Source organism: Muntiacus reevesi, chromosome 5 (genome assembly GCF_963930625.1).
Source record: "Muntiacus reevesi chromosome 5, mMunRee1.1, whole genome shotgun sequence".
Taxonomy (NCBI): domain Eukaryota; kingdom Metazoa; phylum Chordata; class Mammalia; order Artiodactyla; family Cervidae; genus Muntiacus; species Muntiacus reevesi.
Genome location: NC_089253.1, coordinates 49,957,197 through 49,979,409, shown reverse-complemented (window position 1 = coordinate 49,979,409; position 22,213 = coordinate 49,957,197). Strand labels below are relative to the sequence as shown.

Below are 22,213 nucleotides of genomic sequence, written 5' to 3'. Positions count from 1 at the left end.
AAGTGTTTGGCTGAATGAAGCAGCTCCAGCTGCACCTGCCTGGCTCCACCATCTCTACCTGATCTCTAATCGTCACAGGGCTTGCTGCCCTTCCATCCCTGGAAGATCTCATCCATTCTCATGGCTTTAAATATCTTGTTTATGCTAACGACTCTCATACTTCTATATCTCTAGTCCAAGACTCCCTTCTGAGCTCCAGACATATATATCCATAAGCCTCCTTGTTATTTCCACTCAGAGGAAGTATAAACAGCTCATCGTTACTACGTCTGAAACAGAACTCTTTATTCCAAAACCTATCCTCACCCCAAGTATTCCTCACTTTAGAAAATTACTACAATCCTCTCCAAGTTGCTAGAAGAAGTCCAAGGTGGTTCCTGATTGCTTCTTTTCCCTCATTTGTTTACATCCAACTCATCGGTAAGTTTGTTAATTCCCCTCCAATAAATGTCTAGAATCTCCCTGCTTATCTCCATTTCCATCTCTACCAGCCTGGTGCAGGCCTTGAAGTCTCTTGCTTGGACTCTTTAATAGCTATTTATGTTCTTACCTCTTTCCACTCTGCATCTATTCTTTACAGAGCAAGTAGCTTTTTAAAACACAAATCCTATCACATATCTCCTTGCTTAAACATTCAGTGTCATCTGATTGCACAGAGTAAAATACCTCCAAGGCCCCTGACCCAGAGCTTCCTCTCTCTCTCCACTGGGCCTCCTGCATCTCTGCCCCTCAGTCTACCCTGCCACAGTGACTGTCTCTTTCTCCTACTTTTTAAAAAAATATCCAAAGCTGTTTCTCACCCCTGGGACTTTGCATATGGTATTCTTTACCTAGCTCACTTTCCCATTTCTTGGCATGGCTAACTTACTATCCCTCAGATTTAAGCTTAAGCTCACCTCTCCAGAGAGACCTCCCTGGCCATGCAAAGTAAAGTAAGTCCCTCCACACACTCATCACTCCCACACACACTGCTTAGCCCAGGATTTGGCACCTAGTAGGGCTCAGTAACTACTTCCTGAAAGGATGGTTGGCGCAGACCTGTGTCCCATCGCCTGTGAGTTCTTTTCTTCTTCCTTCCATGCCAACAGGGATTCAGCACTCTCCCCACATTTTTACAGTTTCTCAAAACTGCCCACACAACACCATATTGTAGGATTTCTTTCTCCTCCAAAATTAGCTGCAAAATTGGACAAAGACTCCTTTGCTATCTGCTTCCTGGCCGTCACCTTCAGTTTCAGGTTTAAAAACTAGTCACTGCAGGGGAACAGTGGGGAGAATGGAAAATCCCCAACAGGGAGAAGTGGCTGAGTCCAGAGCCTGGTGCAGTTTCCGGAGACGTGGTCGTTCTCTATAGTTAGCTCCTGACTGCTTTTCTTGGCAAGATCTTACCAGTTTTCTAGGACAGCCCTGATTTCCACCATTCTGTTCTAGTGTTTGGCTATGTACCATGAGTCTTCTTACCACACGGTCATTCTAACCTTCTCTTCCTGCTCTTCTCCCAAGACAGCAGGCGTTCTTAAACCAGCCCCACTCTCAATAGTTGAAAGGCCACAGTCTGGTCCAAGTCCTTGTTCTGCCACATAAAATCTGCGTGACTTTGGGAAAATTACTTATCCTCTTCATGTCTCAGTTTGCTTATTTGCAAAATAAGGATAAGATCAACACCTCCTTTCCAGAAACTGCCAAAGTGGTGACTGGCTTATTATAAGTGTCAAGTATTTGGAACCCATTAAAAAAATGCCCCCATTTCCCTCGGAATGGATAAATGGTATGACAGAATCCTAGGCTCCAGTGAACGATTTAGTGCTTTAACCAATGTACACATGAAACTGTTATGGCATTGGGTGACCGGTGCATTTCTGTGGGCTGGATTGTGAGCCAGGTCACATCTGTAGGGCAGGAGCTCAGTCTCCCTGAGGAGAGGAAGAAAGTGCAGGGACTTTTTCTTCTAGGGACTCAGGTTTTGCACTTTAGTGGGGAAAGGGCAAATCTTTATTGGCAATCAGAGCTCCTAAGACTGGTCTTAGGCAGAGAGTAGAGGCTCTCCAGTCTCTTGGGTCTGGTTCTCTTAACCCCAGCTCAGGAACAGGGGTGCATCCCTGAAAAGCGGTTGTGAGATGGCAGCCCTCCTGCGGCATCAGCGGGAGACCACAGCTGGAAGGTCTGCTTCCTCTGGTATCCATTGTGTGGTGCACACTTCCCTTTGACACCCCGGGGCTGCCCCTAACGTCTTAGTTGAATGCAGTGGCTCAGACCCAACCCTGCAGAGGGAACGTGTGCCACCTCCTGGGCTAAAGTATTTACTGAGGGACAACTGGTGTCCCAAGCCCACTTTGGTGATAGCCTCTCAAGCTGGGATCACATGGTCCAGTTGCCCTTCCCGTGTACGAATCCTTCTTCCAGCACCAACTCAGGCAGTCCTGCCTGAGTTTGTTTTTATTAAGGGAGCTGCAATGGCCCCTTCAACATTCCAGGGGTATTCATTTCACACCGTGCAAGTTTTACCTCCCAAGGCTTTGCAGGAGAACCCTCACTTTCAGGCACGGCCTCATAGTCCCTGAGCTCAGGTCTGCTTTAGGCTGTGCCTGTTGGAACAAAGCTGAAGTCTGGGCTCTAGGGCAGGGCTCTGTCAGGGAATTCACCTATTCTCAGCTTCCTTGTTGCTAGTTGGAGAAAACAACCTCTGTGTTAGTTTCCTACTGCTTCTGTAACAAATTACCACAAACTTTAGTGGCTTAAGGTAACACATATTTATTCTCTTACAGTTCTAGAGGTAAATTTTGTGAAGCTAAAATCAAGGTGTCAGCAGGACTGTATTGCTTCTAGAGGCTCTGGGGTAGAATCCATTTTCTTGCGTTTTTACCATCAAGAAGCCACCGCATTCCTGGATCTGTGGCCCCTTCCTCCATCTTCAGAGCTGATCACTCCAGCCTCTGCTTCCATCACCACATCCCCTTCTCTGTGTCTGAAAGATTATTATGATTACATCAGGCCCACCCAGATAATCCAGAGTAATCTCCCCATTGCGAGATTCTTGACTTAGACACATCTTCAAAGCTCTTTTTGTATGTAAGGTGCTGTATTCCCAGGTTCAAGAATCAGGACGTGGGTATGTTTGGGGAATCCATATTCTGTCTACTGCAATTGTCTCAGTGTATAAGCTATTCTTTTCAAATTTCATCTATTTCCCAGGCTCCAAAAGGGACTTTGTTATCTCAGTCCAAAGTGCCTGGCTGAAGATTCTAAGAATGGAAGATCTATAGATGTTTCTAGTTGCCTGTTTTAGTGTTGAAAGCCCTTAAAGGAACCATCTCCTGGCTATGGTATAAGAGATCCCTGTAGCTCAGCATTCACTCTCTCACACAAATGGATTGAATATTATACTTGGATAAAAAAGGTTCTATAATCCTAACCCATCTTTTGATTAACTAGAACCATGTAATCTTATTATTACAGATGATTTATTAATCATAATTACAAATTAGTTTTCCTTGCATCTACTAAAGGCCCCTGCTATAAGTTGAAATATCAGAAATTCAGTCTTCTGAAAGAAATAACTAACAAAGGAACATCAATTAAAAAAAAGACAAACCTGAATCTGGTACTCTTGACTTGAATACCATAGGATATACACTGACAGGTACAGACCTCCCTAAATAAATGGACATCCTTACCAGTCTGGGCCTATCAGACTGAACCAAGTCACTGAGTCAGACTCTCTGGAGTGACTTTGGTCTAGATTTGAATAAGGGTCAGCAAACTATGGCCTTCAGGACAAATCCAACCAGCTGTCTATTTTTGTTAATAACACTTTTTAGGAACACAGTCATGCACTTTGAGGTGCCATGAACCTACAAGTCATGCACTTGTAGGTCAGTGTTAAAAAGAATCCCCCTACCATGCAGGAGGTACAGGAGATGCAGATTCGATCCCTGGGTAGGGACGATCCCCTGGAGAAGGAGATGGCAACCCACTCGAGTGTTCTTACCTAGAAAAATTCCATGGACAGAGCAGCCTGGCAGGCTACAGTCCATGGGGTTGCAAAAGAGTTGGATAGAACTTAGTGACTAAATACAACATGCTCATTGAGTCACTATTATCTATGACTCACTTCCCACAATAGCAGAATTCAGTGGTTACATACAAGGTATGCAACTCACCTAAAAGTATAAAACTTTGTAGAAATAGACTGCTGCTGTGGCTAAGTCACTCAGAGTAACCAACTCTTTGCAATCCTATGGACTGTAGCCCACCAGGGGTCCATGGGATTCTCCAAGCAAGAAAACGGGAGTGGGTTGCCACTTCCTTCTCCAGAAATAGACTACCTAACCCCAGATCAATAAAATTAAAATGAATTACCTACAGCTAAACGGACTAAATGGACTGATTTTATATGATTAATATTTATATTAATTGGCATAAGGATAAAACCTTTCTTTTTATTTTTTTTCTTTTTTTATTTTTTATTTTTCAGTGAGTTTTGTCATACATAAAACCTTTCTTTTTAATCTATTTATTACCCTCAACTTAGCATATACTTAACTTTTTAAATAATATATTTTATTTAACCGTATTTAATCCATAATATTAACATTCCAACATATAATCAATGCAAAAAATATTACAGATAGCTTATATTTTAAATTCTTTGTCTTCAGTTTTATTTTAAATCTAGTGTTTATTTTTATACTTTGGAGTCTACTGAATCACATTTTGAATGTCATTTTGTCCCAATTGAACTTTCAGATTTCAAAAGGAAAAAAAATAATCCCTGAGTGATCTTAAAATATGTAATAAGCTGATATATCATTAGCACAATTTAAAAAGAACAATTCCACTTAATTAGGTGTGATAAGCCCTTTTTAAAGGAACAAAGATTACATTTTACATGTAAGGATGACATCTATGAAGTCTTCCCAGGAAAACTTTTCTGGGACAGCTTTATGACTTGTGAAATTCCAAAATTTCATTTACTGGCAGACATATTAACAAAGATGGGAATTTAAGAAAAAATAGTGCTAATAAGGATGGTAAAATTTCCCTGACACAGAAAAGTAATTCCCAGCCCAGGAGTTTCACAAGCCTCCAGACAGAAGTTCATTATATGGTGATAAATCAAAAACAACAGGCTATCCTGACTGGTTTCAGACTCCAAAGTAATAAATTCTGACTATTTCTCATAAATATGGACTCTTTGACAAAAACTATTTTCTCCTTGATTTTTACCACGCTAACAAGTGAAGATAAACTGAATATGATGGACATGTAAGAAAGCTGCTGACTTCTACCATGAACATGGTAGCCTTAGTCATCTTTTTTCACTTTTAAATACTTACTGCGACTTGTATTTAACAAAGCTTTCTTTCTGAAGTTACTTTTGCAATTGTTTATTTGTCCAAATGTTTCTGTCTCTGAGTCTTTGACAGCATTTACTATGTGCTGACACTAACACCATGCTGGAGCTGAGGATTTGGAAATGAATTTGAGGAAGAGCCCTCCCTGTGAATAAAGAACTTCCCCTCAGATATTTGGTAGGATGTTAACATCACCTTCATTTGTTCTGATGCTCCATGCAAAAGGAAGTATCCTCAAAACAGTTATGCCTGAGAGGCTATCCCTGGGATCCAGAAAGGTGTCCTCTGACCTGGTTCTGTCTGCCCACAGCCTCCTGATCCAGCCTTATCTGTGCCTCCCTTGCCTTCCTTTGTTCTTCAAAGTGAAAGAAAGAAAGTGGAAGTTGTTCAGTAGTGTCCTACCCTCTGTGACCCCATGGACGGTAGCCTGCCAGGCTCCTCTGTCCCTGGAATTCTCTGGGCAAGAATACTGAAGTTGTTATGTTAGCCAATCCCTTCTCCATGAGATCTCTCTGTCCTAGGGATCAAACCCAGTTCTCCTGCATTGCAGGCAGATTTTTTACTGTCTGGGCCACCAAGGTGCCTCCCTTACCCTACTTCATGCTTCAAGCTCTTAAATCCATCCAGGCCCTGGAACATGGCAGCCTCTCCCCACCACAGGCTTTTTCTGTTTCTCCTGCCTCATATGTTTTTGCCAGGTTAGCACCTGTTCTTCCCCTTTCAACTGAAACATCATTTCCCAAGGAAGACTTCCCTGACCACCCACAGCATTTATAAACTCTCCTAACCCTCAGAAGTACTTCGTTGAACTTTTCACGGTTGTAATAAACTACTGACTTACATGAGCCATTGTTTAATGTCTACTTTTTGCCAGGCCATGGACTTCATGAGGACAGGCACTGATTCTTTGTTTGAACTCGGTTTTCTGCCTCCGGCACCTCCCACAGTACAAGGCAACTGTGAGTGTTCAGTTAGCATTGGTTGAACGAGTACATGAATGATAAGAGCAGACTGAGGGATTACAATGATTGGATCAGGAAAAAACTGTCAGGGTGCTTTCTTTGGGATTTCATTGTACCTCCCGAGTTGGTTATTCACAAGGGGACATAACTGTTGAAAAAGATGAAATTTCTAGCACCTCAGGTTCCAAACTCAGAGCAGAAGAGTTTGGAGTTTTGTACCATCCTGAGATCATTTCTTCATTTATTCAGTCACTTAATAAATACTTTACTATGCATCTACTATGTGTTAGGCACTAGGGATGAACACAAAGGTGAGTAAAACAGGACCCCGTCTTTGCCTTTACTGAGTTTATAGACTAGTGAGGGAGGCAGACATTAATGACATCCCCACTCACACACAAGATGTAAAATTATAACAGAATCATGTGCTAGGAAGAGAGGTACAAAGTACTCTGACAGTCCCAGTAGGGATTTTCCCTCACAGGGGAGTCTGCCTTTTCTGAAGGTGCTTGCTGAGCTGCAATCTGAAGGATGAGTAAGTGTGTTAAGTTGAGGATATGCAGGTTATGACCTGCAGAACGAAGAGGCACAAGCCATACGCACAGGGTGGGCAGGTGGCTCCTTCATTATCAGCTTTGACTTTGGGGAAATGAAAACCCTGGGGCTGTTTTGATTGAAGGCACAGTTTCAATACACAAAGAAAGTAAAGTGACAGGATTACTTACAGAGTCCAGAAACAGAGGAGGGAGGTGTGCAATGAGCTGGGGGTAGGAGCAGTGCTCTGTCCTAGGTTACAAGCCAGCAGGAGACAGAGAGCAAGCATCTTTTACTTATAAGGTGGTTGAGGAGCACCACTTACTTTTCAAGGACTCAACTTTAAAAATATATTTTAAAAGGTGCCCGGGGAAATGCAAAGCAGGACCTTGTGGCTGGAATCCTAAACCCAGGTTCTTATCTAAATTGCCAGATTCTGGGCGTGAGTAGAGTTGTCATACTGTAAAATGCTTAGGCAGCAACTCAAAATAGCTGCCTCATCACAAGAAACGATGCAAACATGAAGTTCATGCTCCTTGTTGTGACATGAAAAGTCTTTTGTCTCTGCCCTAAAGTTCTGTGTTTTCTGCCAGAATCCACAAGGCTGTGGCTGTCTATCTCATTAGCTTGCAAGGAGTATAAAATCTCAGGCCCTTCATAGTTATTGACAGGCAAGTAGACGGCATATACAAAAGCCGTGTGGTGGAAGAGAGCAGAGCAAATATAAACAAGTACAAGAAAGAAGGCAGTGGAACTTCCTTGGCAATCCAGCAGTGAAAGTTCTGTGCTTCCACTGGTTTCAAACCCTAGTCAGGGAACTAAGAGCCCACATGCCACGTGGTGTGGACAAAAAGTTAAAAAAGAAAGATGGAATGAATGGATGGGTTATGGGGGGTGAAGGGGACAGGACATGAGATGAGGTTGGGAGGTGCCTTGGGACCCTCGGCCAGTCATGCTGGGGCAGCCCCAGGGAATGTCGTGACCACTTTTTAGGACAGTCACTTTCATGCAGGACATGTGGAACTAATAAACTGGGCTTAGGGGAGCACAGGATAAAGCTTGGGCCAATCTAAGGCTATGAAATAATTTTTAACAAAGGAAGAGAGTGAAAGTAGGTGTTTTCTTAACATCCTGCACCCTGTTATGAAAATTTTTACATACCTGCCACTGTAATATTTCTATTAGACATTAGAAGAAGTCTATTTCCCAGTGCCCCAAACAAAGAAAGGTTATTATGAACTATCATTTCTGTCAATTATCTAGGGTACAAAAGAAAGCTATTTGCCTTAAAAGGATGAAGCAATGGCCCTTTAGGGCTTCCATTATAGCTCAGTTGGTAAAGAATCTTCCCGCCATACAAGAAACCTGGGTTCAATACCTGGGTCGGGAAGATCCCTTAGAGAAGGAAATGGCAATCCACTCCAGTATCCTTGCCTGGAGAATGCTATGGACAGAGGAGCCTGGCAGGCTATAGTCCATGGGGTCGCAAGAGTTGGACACAACTTAGCGACTAAACCACTACAATGACCCTTTAGTATTCAGGAGTATGACTCTGGACAAACTGCTCTCTGACTGTTTCTTTCAGTGAAGCGTTGCTTCCGTTTTACAGGGAGAGGAAGGAAGAGAAAGGCACAGAGGAACAGACCTCACCAAGAGAGGGCTGTGAAGCCAGTGTGGCTAACATCGAATTAGTACCTAATGTTAGTGCAAAAGTAAAGATATCTATCCAGAAGCCCTCTGATCTATTCCAGCAACTGGAGTTCTGAATTTTCACTCCCTGCCTATTAATTCATTTATAGCCTACGAAGAATGGAGTCGTCCAGGATCTTTGGCTCAAAATGTACCCACAAGTAGGACAAATCATGCAGAGCCTTGTTAAGAAGTTTTGTTCTTATCTGAAGAGTGACCCAAAAAAAAAAAAAAAAAAAATCACCGACCTATCTAGAAAGGGGTGGTATCATTACACTTGGGCTTCAAAAGAGAGGAGCTGAGGGAATGGAGATTATTGATCTTCTGAGATTATCTGCTCCCTGGGGGAAATTGAGCTGTCTGCATTTTTACTTCTTGGTACTTCACCGGAGCCCCAGACTTGCCAAGTTCTTTCTCATTCATTGTAACTGGCATTTCAAAAGGAAGGAAAGCAGCAGCAGATCCCAGAGTGCCACTCAGCAACTGCCCACTCCTCTCGAGCTTTTCTTGTTAAACACTCCTCAGCTGGTGAAAGGCCCTCACCTTGACCTTCAGGCTGCTGTGGGAGACAGGCTTGGAGAGGAGGAGAGGAGGTCAGGCAGGGTGATGCTGGAGTCGGGAAGAGAAAAAATAACAGCCTCATCTGGAGGTGTTGTGGGCTGCAGAACTCAATTGTGCCCAGTCTCAGCCTGGCCAAAGGCCTGGAGGGAGGGCTGGAGAGGCAAAGGTAGGGGTTGCCAGAAAAGTTGGAGAACTGCTGACTTTTGGAGAAAAGTGAGTGGGAGGCTGAGTCACCGGCCCAGGAGCCCCCAGATCATCCCTCTCATGGCTGTTCTACCGGCAGATGCCTCAGGAAGACCTGGCCCAAGCTTTCAAGACTGTCCAGGGTTTCCCAATCCGCCTCTAGTGGCCCACAGTGCCCCTCCCCCGCCACTGCACAGTCTGCCAGCTCCTTCACTGACACGCAGCTCCGTTCCTGTAAGCGGAGGATTGCCGTGCAGGGGAGTGGTGTGGGGTACGTATAAGAGGAAGCTGGAGGCCCAGGAAGCGTCCTGCTCGGGCAGCTGGGTACCGGGAACCTGAAGGCAGAGGAAGAGGCCACGCCATGCCCTCCTCTGCCGCGGCCAGGATGGGGCTGAGGGCGGCTCCGACAGGTCTCTGGGTTGGCCACAGAGCTACTGCCTGCAGAGGCTGGCCTCCCACCTGCTGAGGGGAGAGATAGCGGGCGGAGAAGGGGCGGCGCTGAGCCGGGGGAGAGAGAGGAGGTGCCTGGTGTGAGGAGGCCCTGGATTCCGCGGAGGCGGCGGGGGCGGGAGCAAGGAGCAGGAGGGAGGGCCAGAGCTGCTTGCGGGGGTCTCATCCTGGATTTCCCTTCAGGTTTTGTGGTCCTGGTGTTGCTCCAGAGCTGTAAGTAACCTTCTTTTAAGTCACGGAAGGTGGGGGCATGGTGAGGGCTGTATGGAAGGGACCTTGGCACTTTCCCCCAGTTTCTTCTATGATTCAAATGGCTCAGAAATATTAGCATTTGTTAAACCAAGGTGATGAGTATATAGATGTTTATTATACTACTCTCTACTTTTCTGTATATTTAACATTTTTCAAAATTAAAAACTTTTAAAAGTTTAGCTTCAATGAAGGCTTCAACTCATAGCCTAGTGGGAACCACTAGGAACAGTGTGGATGAGTGATGCCCGCTCGTCTTCCTCCACAATCAAGAGGGCAGAAGAGGCCTGCTCCGAAACAGCAGAAATTAGAAAAAGAAGAGAGAGGGAACTTTCCGGTCCACTGGGTTATTGTGTGCCAGCTAGGGGGATGGACTGAGGGGCCGGAGACTGCCATTCTGGGTGGGTTACAAGTTAGGGGTACTTCCCCCATGAAGGCAGAAAAGAGACAGGCCAGAGCCTCTCAGATCAAGGACTCCTTAAAGGCAAAGGTCTTCTAATACTGGCTGTTTGGGGCTAAGTCACTCCTCTCCTTCAAAGCCTCCAGGAAACCTTCCTTACTTGTACCAAGCCCCATCTCATCTTTATTCATCAGAGCCCCCTCCCTCCACACAGTGTTCTGTTCTTAGTCTGCAGTATATTTATCTACCATGTTTGATCTTTCCTAAGCATTTTCAAAATAGGTTTTATTTTCACCAGACAGAGAACTCCCTTGAGCCAGTCCTTTCACAGAATTTTAACTTTGCTCACAATTCTACCCATCCATCCCACCTCTTCCCCAAACCCCACTGGTGCTCAACTTAGGGCTCAGCCAGAGGGCCCCTGGATCAACCTTGGCCCAGGGCCCACCCTAGCCTTCTCCTCAGGTGCTACATACAAGCTGATCTGCTACTACACCAGCTGGTCCCAGTACCGGGAGGGTGATGGGAGCTGCTTCCCAGATGCCATCGACCCCTTCCTGTGCACCCACGTCATCTACAGCTTTGCCAACATAAGCAACAATGAGATCGACACCTGGGAGTGGAATGATGTGACGCTCTATGACACGCTGAACACACTCAAGAACAGGTTGGGCCACTGACTAGCTAGGGCAGGAGAAAGATGGGGGATTAGGAGGGCTGGTTTCAGGGTAGAGTACACCTGCTCAAGGGGATGGGCAAGGTCTCCGGGACTCACTTCTGGGTGGAGAATTGGAGGGCCTTGGCTCAAATGGGAGGAAGTGATGAGGGCAGAGGTCAGGGTATAGAAGAAGCCTGCAGAAAAAGGCATAGCTGAACTCCCCTGGGAGAAGGAACTCTCTGTCCCCTGAAGGTGCCGCTCCACAGAGAAAATATTCATGGTTCTATTTTGCCATATCATGGCTTCCCCACTGGAGGGAAGAAAAATGGGCAACACATCTCAGAATAAGTGCCACAAATACTTAGAAAATCTTAGAATCTTAGAATAGTGAATTTCAAGGTTGGAAGGGCCTTGCAGGCCTGATTCAGCCTCTCTCCAAAGCTAGAAGCCTACTACAGCTTCCCAAACATGGGGTCACCCCATGTCACAGCAACTCCACTCAACCCCAGCCTTCTTGCCTCTTTGTGCCCATAGGAACCCCAACCTGAAGACCCTCCTATCTGTTGGAGGTTGGAACTTCGGTCCTCAAAGGTAGGATGCATCCTCTAGAGGATTATGGGATAAGAGGAAGTATAGGTTTCTCTACACCCATGGGATGAAGGTCACAGGGACCCCAGAATGGTCAGGCACAGGGGCGTGAATGGTTGTCAGGAGTTTGCATCATGTGCAATCATGAAATCAGAGCCCAGAGAGGGGAAGGAACTTGCCAAGAGACACACAGCAAGATGGCAGCCAGTGTTCTGATTTCTTGCCAATGCTGTTTTTACTACTTCTCAGACATGAAAACGAAATTTGAGGGGATACTGCCCTAAGGGTTGGAAGGAGCGAGATGGAATGAATGGGAATTTGGGAGTGGAGACCCTGGGAGGACTTCCTGGAGTGGGTAGAGTTGGAGCAGCTTTAAAAAGAGTTAAAGTAATGGCTATAACAGCTCTCATTTATTGAGTGGTTACTATGTGTCAGGCATCCTGTCCAACCACTATCACATGTAATCCTCATAATAGCACTGTGAGATATTACACTTATGCCTGTTTTACAGATGAGGAAACTGAGGCTCAGGTTATAATCTGCTCAAAATGGCTTGGCTACTAGGTGACAGAGCCAGGGATAGCTGATTATAATGCACATGTTCTTTCTATTAATAAGATGATTAGAAGTGGGTCCTGTCCCAACCATGCCCTCCTATAGCTGTGTGGGTTCAGGCTCCCAGCTGCACATGCCCCAGAGACCCCTCCAGAGGGCCAAGGCACCCAGCGTTTTGGTGCTGATTACTCTACTGTGGTTTTGGTTCTAGATTTTCCAAAATAGCTTCCAAGACCCAGAGTCGCAGGACTTTCATCAAGTCAGTGCCACCATTTCTGCGGACCCATGGCTTTGATGGACTGGATCTAGCATGGCTCTACCCTGGGTGGAGAGACAAGCGGCATCTCACTGCTCTGATCAAGGTGCTGGTCAGGTTGGGAAAAGGGGCAGGGAGGTGGCGAGCACCAAGGAGTGGGGAGGGCAGAAGCTATCTTCGGGCATGTTCTCCTGAGGCAGGCAAAGGGAGACTAAAGCCTCCTTGCTGCAGAGTCCTGAGATCTGGACCAAAGGTAAAACAAACAAGCCTGTGTCCTGAGATCTGACACAGCAAGGAAGACATACTCTGAAAACAGTGGGATGTGGGCTGGGGTTCTAAGAGGCAGCGTTCACTAACCAGAGCACCTAGTCCTCACTGCCACTTAGTCGAGCATCATTGTCATCTATTCATTCTCAAACTGACACTGCGCACGCCCGAGCATGCAGTAAATCAGGGATACTCGACTCCATCTGGGGGCAGCCCAAGCATCTCTAGTTACCCTAGGGGCAGAGCAATCAAACAAGTTGTTCACAGTATCAGTAACATTTGCTGGATCATAGAGAAAGCAAGGGAATTCCAGAAAAACATCTACTTCTTTTTAATTGACTACAATAAAGCCTTCCACTGTGTGAATCATAATAAACTGTGGAAAACTCTTAAAGAGATGGGAATACCAGACCATCTTACCTGTCTCTTGAGAAGCTATGTGGGTCAATAAGCAACAGTTAGAATCTGAACAACTGAATGGTACAAAATTGAGAAAGGAGTACGTCAAGGCTGTATATTATCACCCTGCTTATTTAACTTATATGCAGAGCACATCATGCTAAATGCTGGGCTGGGTGAGTTACAAACTGGAATCAAGATTGCCAGGAGAAATATCAACAACCTCAGATACGCGATGATACCACTCTAATGGCAGTAAGCAAAGAGGAACCAAAGAGCGTCTCGATGAGGGTGAAAGAGGAGAGTGAAAAGGCTGGCTTAAAACTCAACATTAAAATCAAATAAGATCATGGCATCTGGTCCCATCACTTCATGGCAAACAGAAGGTGAAAAGGTGGAAGCAGTGAAAGATTTCCTCTTCTTGAGCTCTAAAATCACTGTGGATGGTGACTGCAGCCATGAGATTAGAAGATGGTTGCTTCTTGGAAGGAAAACTATGACAAACCTCGGCAGTGTATTAAAAAGCAAAGACATCACTTTGCTGACAAAGGTCCATATAATTAAGGCTATGGTCTTTCCAGTAGTCATGTACGAATGTGAGAGTTGGACCGGAAAGAAAGCAGAGCACTGAAGAATTGATGCTTCAAACTGTTGTGCTGGAGAAGACTCTTGAGAGTCCCTTGGACTGCAAGGATATCAAATCAGTCAATCCTAAAGGAAATTGATCCTAAATACTCATTAGAAGTACTGACACTGAAGCTGAAGCTCCAATACTTCGGCCACCTGATGTGAAGAGCCGACTCGTTGGAAAAGACCCTATGCTGGGAAAGATTGAAGGCAGAAGGAGAAGGGGGTGACAGCAGATGAGATGGATGGATGGCATCACTGATTCAATAGACATGAACTTGGGAAAACTCCAAGAGATGGTGAGGGACAGAGAGGCCTGGCATGCGGCAGTCCATGGGGTCGCAAAGAGTCAGACACAACTTGGCAACTGAACAGAGTAGAACAACAGACTGAACAACACTCAGTATAAATCACTTTAATTTTGTGTCCTCATTTACTAGCTTAACAAAAGCACAGACCAACCGGCAAATGTCTTCCAGCTCTATCTGTGCACTAAGTGGGATCACTAGTCTCATGGTCCCTCCAGGATAAAGAAAAATTGAATATTGATGAGTATGCATGGGGTGTAGGGATGAGATCAACCCAAACCTTTTTTTAAGGAAAAGGATGGGTGAGCCTGCGGATGGGACAACTTTATCATTCCCACTAAGCTCTGGTTGGAGATTACAGCAGACAGGGAAGGCCAATGACATGCTCAAAGATCTTTCTCCATAAGGCTTGCTGTCACTTACCTGCCTCTCTGTCAACCAGGAAATGAAGGCTGAGTTTGTAAAGGAAGCCCAAGCAGGCACAGAGCAGCTCCTGCTCAGCGCAGCCGTGCCTGCAGGGAAGATTGCTATTGACAGAGGCTATGACATCGCCCAGATATCCCGGTGAGTCTTCTGACCTACTCTGCCTTAGCAGTCTATTTTCAATCAGAAGACTGGGCCTTTGGTCCAAATTTCTCCAGAGATGCATGACCTTGAGCAAGTCACATCGCCTCTCTGTGCCTCAGCCTTCCCATCTGTCAAAAGGGGCATAATAATCCTTATCTTTCCTTTTCACTTGGGATATTGTGCTGACCAATTGAGAAAATTGTTATGAATGTATGTTTGTGGGAAAAGAAGTAGAGAAAGTTATACAAACGAGCCAGTCAATAATCTCTGGAAGGGCAAACCAGCAGTTAATAATACCTTTCATTTCTAGGCTGCTGGAGAGTCCTCAAGGGACTCTGTCTTGCAGGTACTCCCCTTTCTTGTCCACCTGTCCCTTCTCCTCACCTTGCCTCCTTATGTATGTGGCGATGAGCAGTTTCCAGTCAAGCAGCTTGATTTCTTGGTGGAACAAGACATGGATCTTAGAAAACCCAAGAGTAAGAAACAAAGACTCTTCACTCTGACTAAAATCTTCTTTAGGGTCTCAGGCACATGTAGACTCATTGCTTTAATTGCTTTAATTGGTCACTTCAGTTCAGTCGCTCAGTCGTGTCTGGCTTTTTGCAACCCCACTGACTGCAGCATGTCAGGCTTCCCTGTCCATTACCAAACTCAGGTCCATCAGGTCGGTGATGCCATACAACCATCTTATCTTCTGTCACCCCCTTCTCCTCCTGCCTTCAATTATTCCCAGAATCAGGGTCTTTTCAAATGAGTCAATTCTTCCCATCAGGTGGCCAAAGTATTGGAGCTTCGCTTCAGCATCAGTCCTTCCAATGAATATTCAGGACTGATTTCCTTGAGGATGGACTGATTGGAACTCCTTGCAGTCCAAGGGACTCTCAAGAGTCTTCTCCAACACCACAATTCAAAAGCATCAATGCTTCAGCACTCAGCTTTCCTTATAGTCCAACTCTCACATCCATACATGACCACTGGAAAAAACAGCCTTGACTAGATGAACCTTTGTTGGCAAAGTAATGTCTCTGCTTTTTAATATGTTGTCTAGGTTGGTCGTAGCTTTTCTTCCAAGGAGCAAGCGTCTTTTAATTTCATGACTGCAGTCAACATCTGCAGTGATTTTGTAGCCCCAAAATATAAAGTCTGTCATTGTTTCCATTGTTTCCCCATCTATTTGCCATGAAGTAATGGGACCGGATGCCATGATCTTAGTTTTTTGGATATTGAGTTTTAAGCCAGCTTTTTCACTCTCCTCTTTCACTTTCATCAAGAAGCTCTTTATTTCTTCTTCATGAGTGGTGTCATCTGCATATCTGAGGTTTTTGATATTTCTCCCAGCAGTCTTGATTCCAGATTATGCTTCATCCAACCTCACATTTCACATGATATATTCTTCATATAAGTTAAATAAGCAGGGTGACAATATAGAACCTGACATACTCCTTTCCCTATTTGGAACCAGTCTGTTCCATTTCATGTCTGGTTCTATTGCTTCTTGACCTGCCTATAAATTTCTCAGGAATCAGGTCAGGTGGTCTGGTATTCCCACCTCTTTAAGAATTTTCCACAGTTTGTTGTGCCACACAGTCAATGGCTTTGGCTTAGTCAATAAAGCAGAAGTAGATGTGTTTCTGGAACTCTCTTGCTTTTTTGATGATCCAACAGATGTTGGCAATTTGATCTCTGGTTCCTCTGCCTTGTCTAAATCCAGCTTGAACATCTGCAAGTTCACAGTTCATGTACTGTTGAAACCTGGATTGGAGAGTTTTGAGCATTACTGTGCTAGCATGTGAAATGGGTGCAATTGTGTGGTAGTTTGAACATTCTTTGGCATTGCCTTTCTTTTGGATTGGAATGAAAACTGACCATTTCCAGTCCTTGGCCACTGTTGAGTTTTCCAAATTTGCTGGCATATTGAGTGCAGCACTTTCACAGCATCATCTTTTAGGATTTGAAATAACTCAACTGAAATTCTATCACCTCCACTAGCTTTGTTCATAGTGATGCTTCCTAAGGCCCGCTTGACTTCATATTCCAGGATGTCTGGCTCTAGGTGAGTGATCACACCATGTGGTTATCTGGGTCATGGAGATCTTTTTGTACAGATCTTCTGTGTATTCCTGCCACCTCTTCTTAATATCTTCAGCTTCTATTAGGTCCATACCATTTCTGTCCTTTATTGTGCCCATCTTTGCATGAAATGTTCTCTTGGTATCTCTAATTTTCTTGAAGAGATCTCTAGTCCTTCCCATTCTATTGTTTTCCTCTATTTCTTTGCATTGATCACTTAGAGGGTGGGAATGAGGTAGCTGTCAATCATTTGCCCCAAACACCTAAAGCTCATAGTCATGCAATCCACCTGGAGACTCCTAATCTGTGTGTGTAGAAACCTTACTCCCTATTACAAGGAATCATAGTTTCAGGCCATTCTTTGGTCCTGCTCTTTCCTCACAAGGCTAATTACTGATGATATCAATCTGCTTTCTCAAAGATGAATGTGGTTGGAGAGTAGGGATTGAGGTGTGCTGGAGGGCAGCTCCCAGTTGTGTCCTGGGAACAGGTAGGAAGAGCCCTGTTCTTTCTTTGAATGCTCCTATGGGACCCTGAGCAGGAGCCTAGATCCAGCAGCCTAGTCTGGTCACTGGGTTCTACCAGGTTTTGGATTAATGACTGCCTATTTTTCTTGCTCACATCCTGTTGGGGTGGTGTGCTTTTAAACTTTTCTCCTTGCCCTGCATCCACTTTTCTATAGACACCTGGACTTCATCAGCCTTTTGACCTATGACTTTCACGGAGCCTGGCGTCAGACAGTAGGACATCACAGCCCCCTGTTTCGAGGCCAGGAAGATGCACGTTCTGACAGATTCAGTAATGCTGTGAGTGTCCCAAAGGAGGGAAAACTGAGAGGGGGCCACAAAGACCTGCTGCCTGCCGGAGCTCACACACCAACCTCTCCACTCCTTGGTAATCCTGTAAGGGAGGGGTTAGGGGCCCACTTCACAGATGAGGAATCTGAGGCGCAAAGTTCATGCATTCTCCACGGCTCTGGGATCTGAGGAGGTGATACTTACATAAAGAATCAAGATATCTCCTGACAGGCCTATAGGGTGAAGGCACAGGGCAGATGGGAGAGAGCAAAAGAGAGCTGGGGGCTGAGAAGCCAAGAGTCTAGTCTAGCCCTGCCATTTGCTTGCTATGAAACTTGAACCAGTCACCTGATTTCTGCAACTACCAAACAGCATCTCTTCCTATATCTAAGAGGATTTCTTTGAGACGGAAACTGTACAATGCTTTTTAGACTGACATTATAAGTTCCCAGAAGGAAGGGAATTCCAGATGCATCTAGATCTGGAACTCCTTTCAAGGCAGCAGAAAAGCATGACCTTTTCTCTCCCAGACTAACTGCTCAAACTGTCCTGCCCTTTCCACACCCAGGACTATGCTGTGAGCTACATGCTGAGGCTGGGGGCTCCAGCCAATAAGCTGGTGATGGGTATCCCCACTTTTGGAAGGAGCTTCACTCTGGCCTCTTCCAAGACAGATGTGGGAGCCCCCATCTCAGGGCCGGGAATACCAGGCCAGTTCACTAAGGAGAAAGGGATCCTTGCCTATTATGAGGTATGAGCTAGGAAGAAGGTAAGATCTCCCACAGCATCAGCAGCCCTGGGGAAATTGACCCTCCAAATCACCCCGTTTACTCCTTTAAAAAAAAAGAAATTCCAGCGGATCTAGCACTCTGGAGAAGGGGGAGGAGGAGGGCAGGCACATCACATCTTCATCCCCTCTGGCCGCCAAGTTGGGGCCTTCCTTTTAGCCCAGGAAAAAGCAACGGCCAAGAGGTAGGTTCTTTTGTTTTGACCCAACCTCTGCTGCTCTGAGTTGCCTTGGCCAGTCCTCAGTGTCAGTGCAGAGCAGCCACAGAACCCCGGGATATTTGCATCTGTTTTAAGTAAATTTGCATGAAACCTGCAGTTCTAGGGGCAGGTGCAACCTTTAGGATGAAGCAAGGGTCAGGGATAGATTTGGGGAGTAGCATCCCCCCAGTGACTGGCGACCTCTCAGCACAGCTCCCCAGCCACCCCTGCCTTGTTCTCTGCTCAGATCTGTGACTTCCTCCATGGAGCCACTGTCCATAGGCTCCGTGACCAGCAGGTCCCGTGTGCCACCAAGGGCAACCAGTGGGTAGCCTATGACGACCAGGAGAGCGTCAAAAACAAGGTATGTTCACAAGGCCACACCCCCCAGGTGAAAAGCGGGAGGGACGCCCCCTGCACTGAGGGTGGGGCTTGGCTACAGGGGTGTTTCAGGTTCCGGGTGTCTGCTTTTCTCTTCCCTGCGGAGGCGTCTAGATAGCATGCCCTGCCCACGTGCACCCTGGCGCAGGGAACCCAGCCACACCGGCCTTGGGTCTCCCCACCAGGCGCGGTACCTGAGGAACAGGCAGCTGGCTGGCGCCATGGTGTGGGCCCTGGACTTGGACGACTTCCGGGGCACCTTCTGTGGGCAGAACCTGCCCTTTCCTCTCACGAGTGCTGTCAAGGATGTGCTTGCTGGGGCGTAGCCGTCTGCCCTTGGGCTCACGGTGGGCAGAGATGCCGCTCACACTTGGCTCTGACTGACTGGAAGCCTGACCTCCTGCCCTGCTGGGGCCCCGCTGAGCCTCAGCCCCCCTTCCTTGGGCCCGTGTGAGGGCCACGGCTCTGCCATCGGAGCTCAGCTCTGGTTGGGGGGCAGGCTGGAGTGGGGCTGCGGGGCAGCACAGCGCACGGTGCAAAGTCAGCACGTAGGTGCTGACGAACGAGAACGCTCAGCAATGCCAAGCCCAACACTGGGAGATTTCTTCCCCTCGCTTACTTCTGGGGCCTGATGCCGAAGGACGCCGTTTTGGCAAGCTCTGCTGCCACACAGCTTTAGGAGAAGCAGCAACCACACTAATTACACCGTCTGCAAAGCCCAGCTTGAAACCTTATCCCGGGACCATAACTGTGTCCCCATCCCAGTTCCCCTTCCTGGTTCTGCACCTGCTCAATAAAGCACCAGGGCTCACCTGTTATTGGCGCTTGCTTCAGCATCTGTGGTCCCACTGGGCTCACCTCCCGCCTCTCTTCTGGATTCCTTTCTCTCAGACTTGGGAGCCCTGAGGTGCAGAAAGTGAGACCACCCTGTCCTCTGCTGCCTCCAGGGCATCCCCCAAAGGGGCAAGCATCACCAGATCCATCAGTTGTGGAGCTAACCCAAGAGTGCTGGAGGCCTTCTAGATCTTAAAGTCATTGTCATCCAGACTTCTCTATACAGTTCTTTGTTGAAAGAAGCCTTTTCTGTTTCCAGGAGCTAGCAGGCACTAGGAAGGAAACCCTTTAATCCCAGCCCTTCATCTCTTCTCACTCTGGGGAGGGATAGGAGCCAATATAGGGCCAAGTTAGACAGAGCCCTGACCCGGGACTCAGAGTTAGAAGGAGACACCAATGTTACCTCACACATTTTCCCACAATCCCAGAGCTAGAATCTCTGCAGACCTTGAGAACTGGCCTTCCAAGCTCCCCTAACACTTTCAGTGACCATTACTCATTGCTCATTACTTTAGAGGAGCCCTTTTCATTGCTGGACTGAAATTGGTCAGATGTCATAGGGCTGTAGTCTAGCCCTTTTGTCTCTCCCCTCTCAGGACACACTCAGCCCTCAGCCCATGCAGAAATCAAGGCTCCTTGGCCTAGCCTGGGACATGGGGTGGGGGCCGGATGGGACAGTGTGGGTCAGACAGGACAAGCTGAGAAGATCAGCCAGCCTTCCAGCCTTCATGAAGTAGAGATGTTCTTAACAGTTCCTGCTCACTCCAAGAGCCTCAGACAAGCTTTGTATCCAAAGAGAGTTCATTTACATGCTCCAAAATCAAATAGAATTTATTTGATTTATTTGATTTGTGGATTCCCAGATGTTTGAATTATCTGTGACTTGGCCCAGTGGTTTGTGGCACTAGTGAGGTGTGGGGAAAGAAAATACCTATCGGCCTCCCTGAAATCTGAACTAGCTGGAGCAGGGCAGAAGCAACTAATCCCAAGGTCACTGCCAAGCTAAAGGCAAAGAGAGTGAGAACTTGGCCAGAGCTTCAAGGGTGCCTGGCATTTCACTGCTGGCCAGTGGACCCAGCATCCCCAATCTGTGCCCTCAGCCCTCCTACCACACTGGGGGCTCTGAAATCCCAGGAGCTGTGAGTCCTCCAGTGCAGCTAACCCCCTCTTCACCTTCCCCCAGCCACCCTTCCCCCATCCTGGGACAGGCTCTGCAGGGCTGACTCAGGGTCCTGCTGTGTTAGTCACATTCACTTATAGCTGCAGAGTCAGAGGCCAGGGATGGGGATCCGGTCTCCAGGACCTGCTTCCCGCCCGGCAGGACTCTGACTCACCCAGCAGAGGGCTCGGGCACCCGAGCAGGGCAGGATCAAGAGGCTCCTGAGGCCCTCCACTGCCCTTCCCAACAAGGACAGCCACCGTGGGACATGACCACATTCCTGTGCCCCCAGCCCTGGGGAAGGAGCAGAGTGTGAACACGACTGATGGCTTGAAATAAATTACACAGGCATTGTTTTTAAAATGGTAGGATATATCATACATGCTGAAGAGCGCACAAAATGTATTTTTTTAAAAATTATTATTTAAAGAATTACTATATAGTGAAAGCCTGTATAACTACTACCAAGGACAGGAAACAAGACCTCATTTGTGTCTCTGAAACTCCATATCTCTGTCCCTCCACCCAGAGGCAAGCATTATCCTAATCTTCCTTGCCTTCTTTTGTGGTCTTATCTCCTAGAGATGCCCCTTGAAGAAGAGAGCTGTTGCTGCCCGTAGTTGAACTGAGTATGAGTGGGGTCACATCACTCTCTGTGCCCAACTTCTTTTGCTCCCCGTTATGTCTGTTAGACCAACCATGTAGCTGAAGTTTGCTCATTTTATTCCATTTTTGGTTTATAGGTACACATACACGCCACTTATTTGTGCATTCCTCTGTTGAGGCAGAGCTGTGTTCTCCAGGTTTAATGTTATAAACAATGCTGCTGTGAATGTTTACATGCATGTTTCCGGGACCAACTGCTGGGTCACACATTTTCAGTTTGACTAGATACCATCACACTTTTTTCAGAGATTGCTCCCATCTACACTCCCACCAGCAACAAATCTTAACGTTTTATTGGATGAATAACTCAATGACTAGAAATTTGGCCACACCTGCCTCATTTCCCCCGTGGCACGCAAATGTCCATGCCATGTTCTGCTTCGAGGACTCTAGAAGTCTCCGAGTGCTGTCCTCCTCCAAGATCTCTTCCAAATCTGTCTTATGACTTGATTTCACCCCAAGGACTAGGGGACTGTCATAGTGCCCTCTGTAACAGATGAGGAAACTGAGGTCCAGAGCAGGAATTTGAGAGGCTGGGTAACCTGGGGCCTTGGACTCCCTTTCTGGGGTCCCATTGCTAGGAGACTTCTTGCAATCCAGTCCACTTTGGGCATCTGAGTTCCCGCCTTCTCTAGGCCCTCAGCCTCATACAGCCCAAATGAGAATTCCCAGGGAATGTGAGGACTAGGGGAGTGTGGGACCCCAGGAACAA

At 46.5% G+C, this 22,213-nt stretch overlaps 1 protein-coding gene across 1 annotated transcript; it reads left to right on the top strand.

Annotated features, from left to right (window-relative positions):
- The first annotated feature begins 9,577 nt into the window (after window positions 1–9,577).
- Window positions 9,578–19,981, top strand: CHI3L1 (chitinase 3 like 1). Its single transcript, XM_065936676.1, has 10 exons — window positions 9,578–9,693; window positions 9,917–9,946; window positions 10,848–11,049; window positions 11,575–11,631; window positions 12,395–12,545; window positions 14,483–14,604; window positions 17,360–17,483; window positions 18,043–18,225; window positions 18,709–18,825; window positions 19,028–19,981. The coding sequence occupies exons 1-10, from the start codon at window positions 9,645–9,647 to the stop codon at window positions 19,166–19,168; spliced, it is 1,176 nt and encodes a 391-aa protein (XP_065792748.1). The 5' UTR covers window positions 9,578–9,644; the 3' UTR covers window positions 19,169–19,981.
- The last annotated feature ends 2,232 nt before the right edge of the window (window positions 19,982–22,213 follow it).

Bases quoted from the DNA above. Each gene is read 5' to 3' on its own strand.
- CHI3L1 (XM_065936676.1), top strand. From the start codon at position 9,645: ATGCCCTCCTCTGCCGCGGCCAGGATGGGGCTGAGGGCGGCTCCGACA. The intron at 18,226-18,708 runs GTATGAGCTAGG...TTCTCTGCTCAG, and splicing joins GGATCCTTGCCTATTATGAG to ATCTGTGACTTCCTCCATGG. The intron at 18,826-19,027 runs GTATGTTCACAA...TCTCCCCACCAG, and splicing joins AGGAGAGCGTCAAAAACAAG to GCGCGGTACCTGAGGAACAG.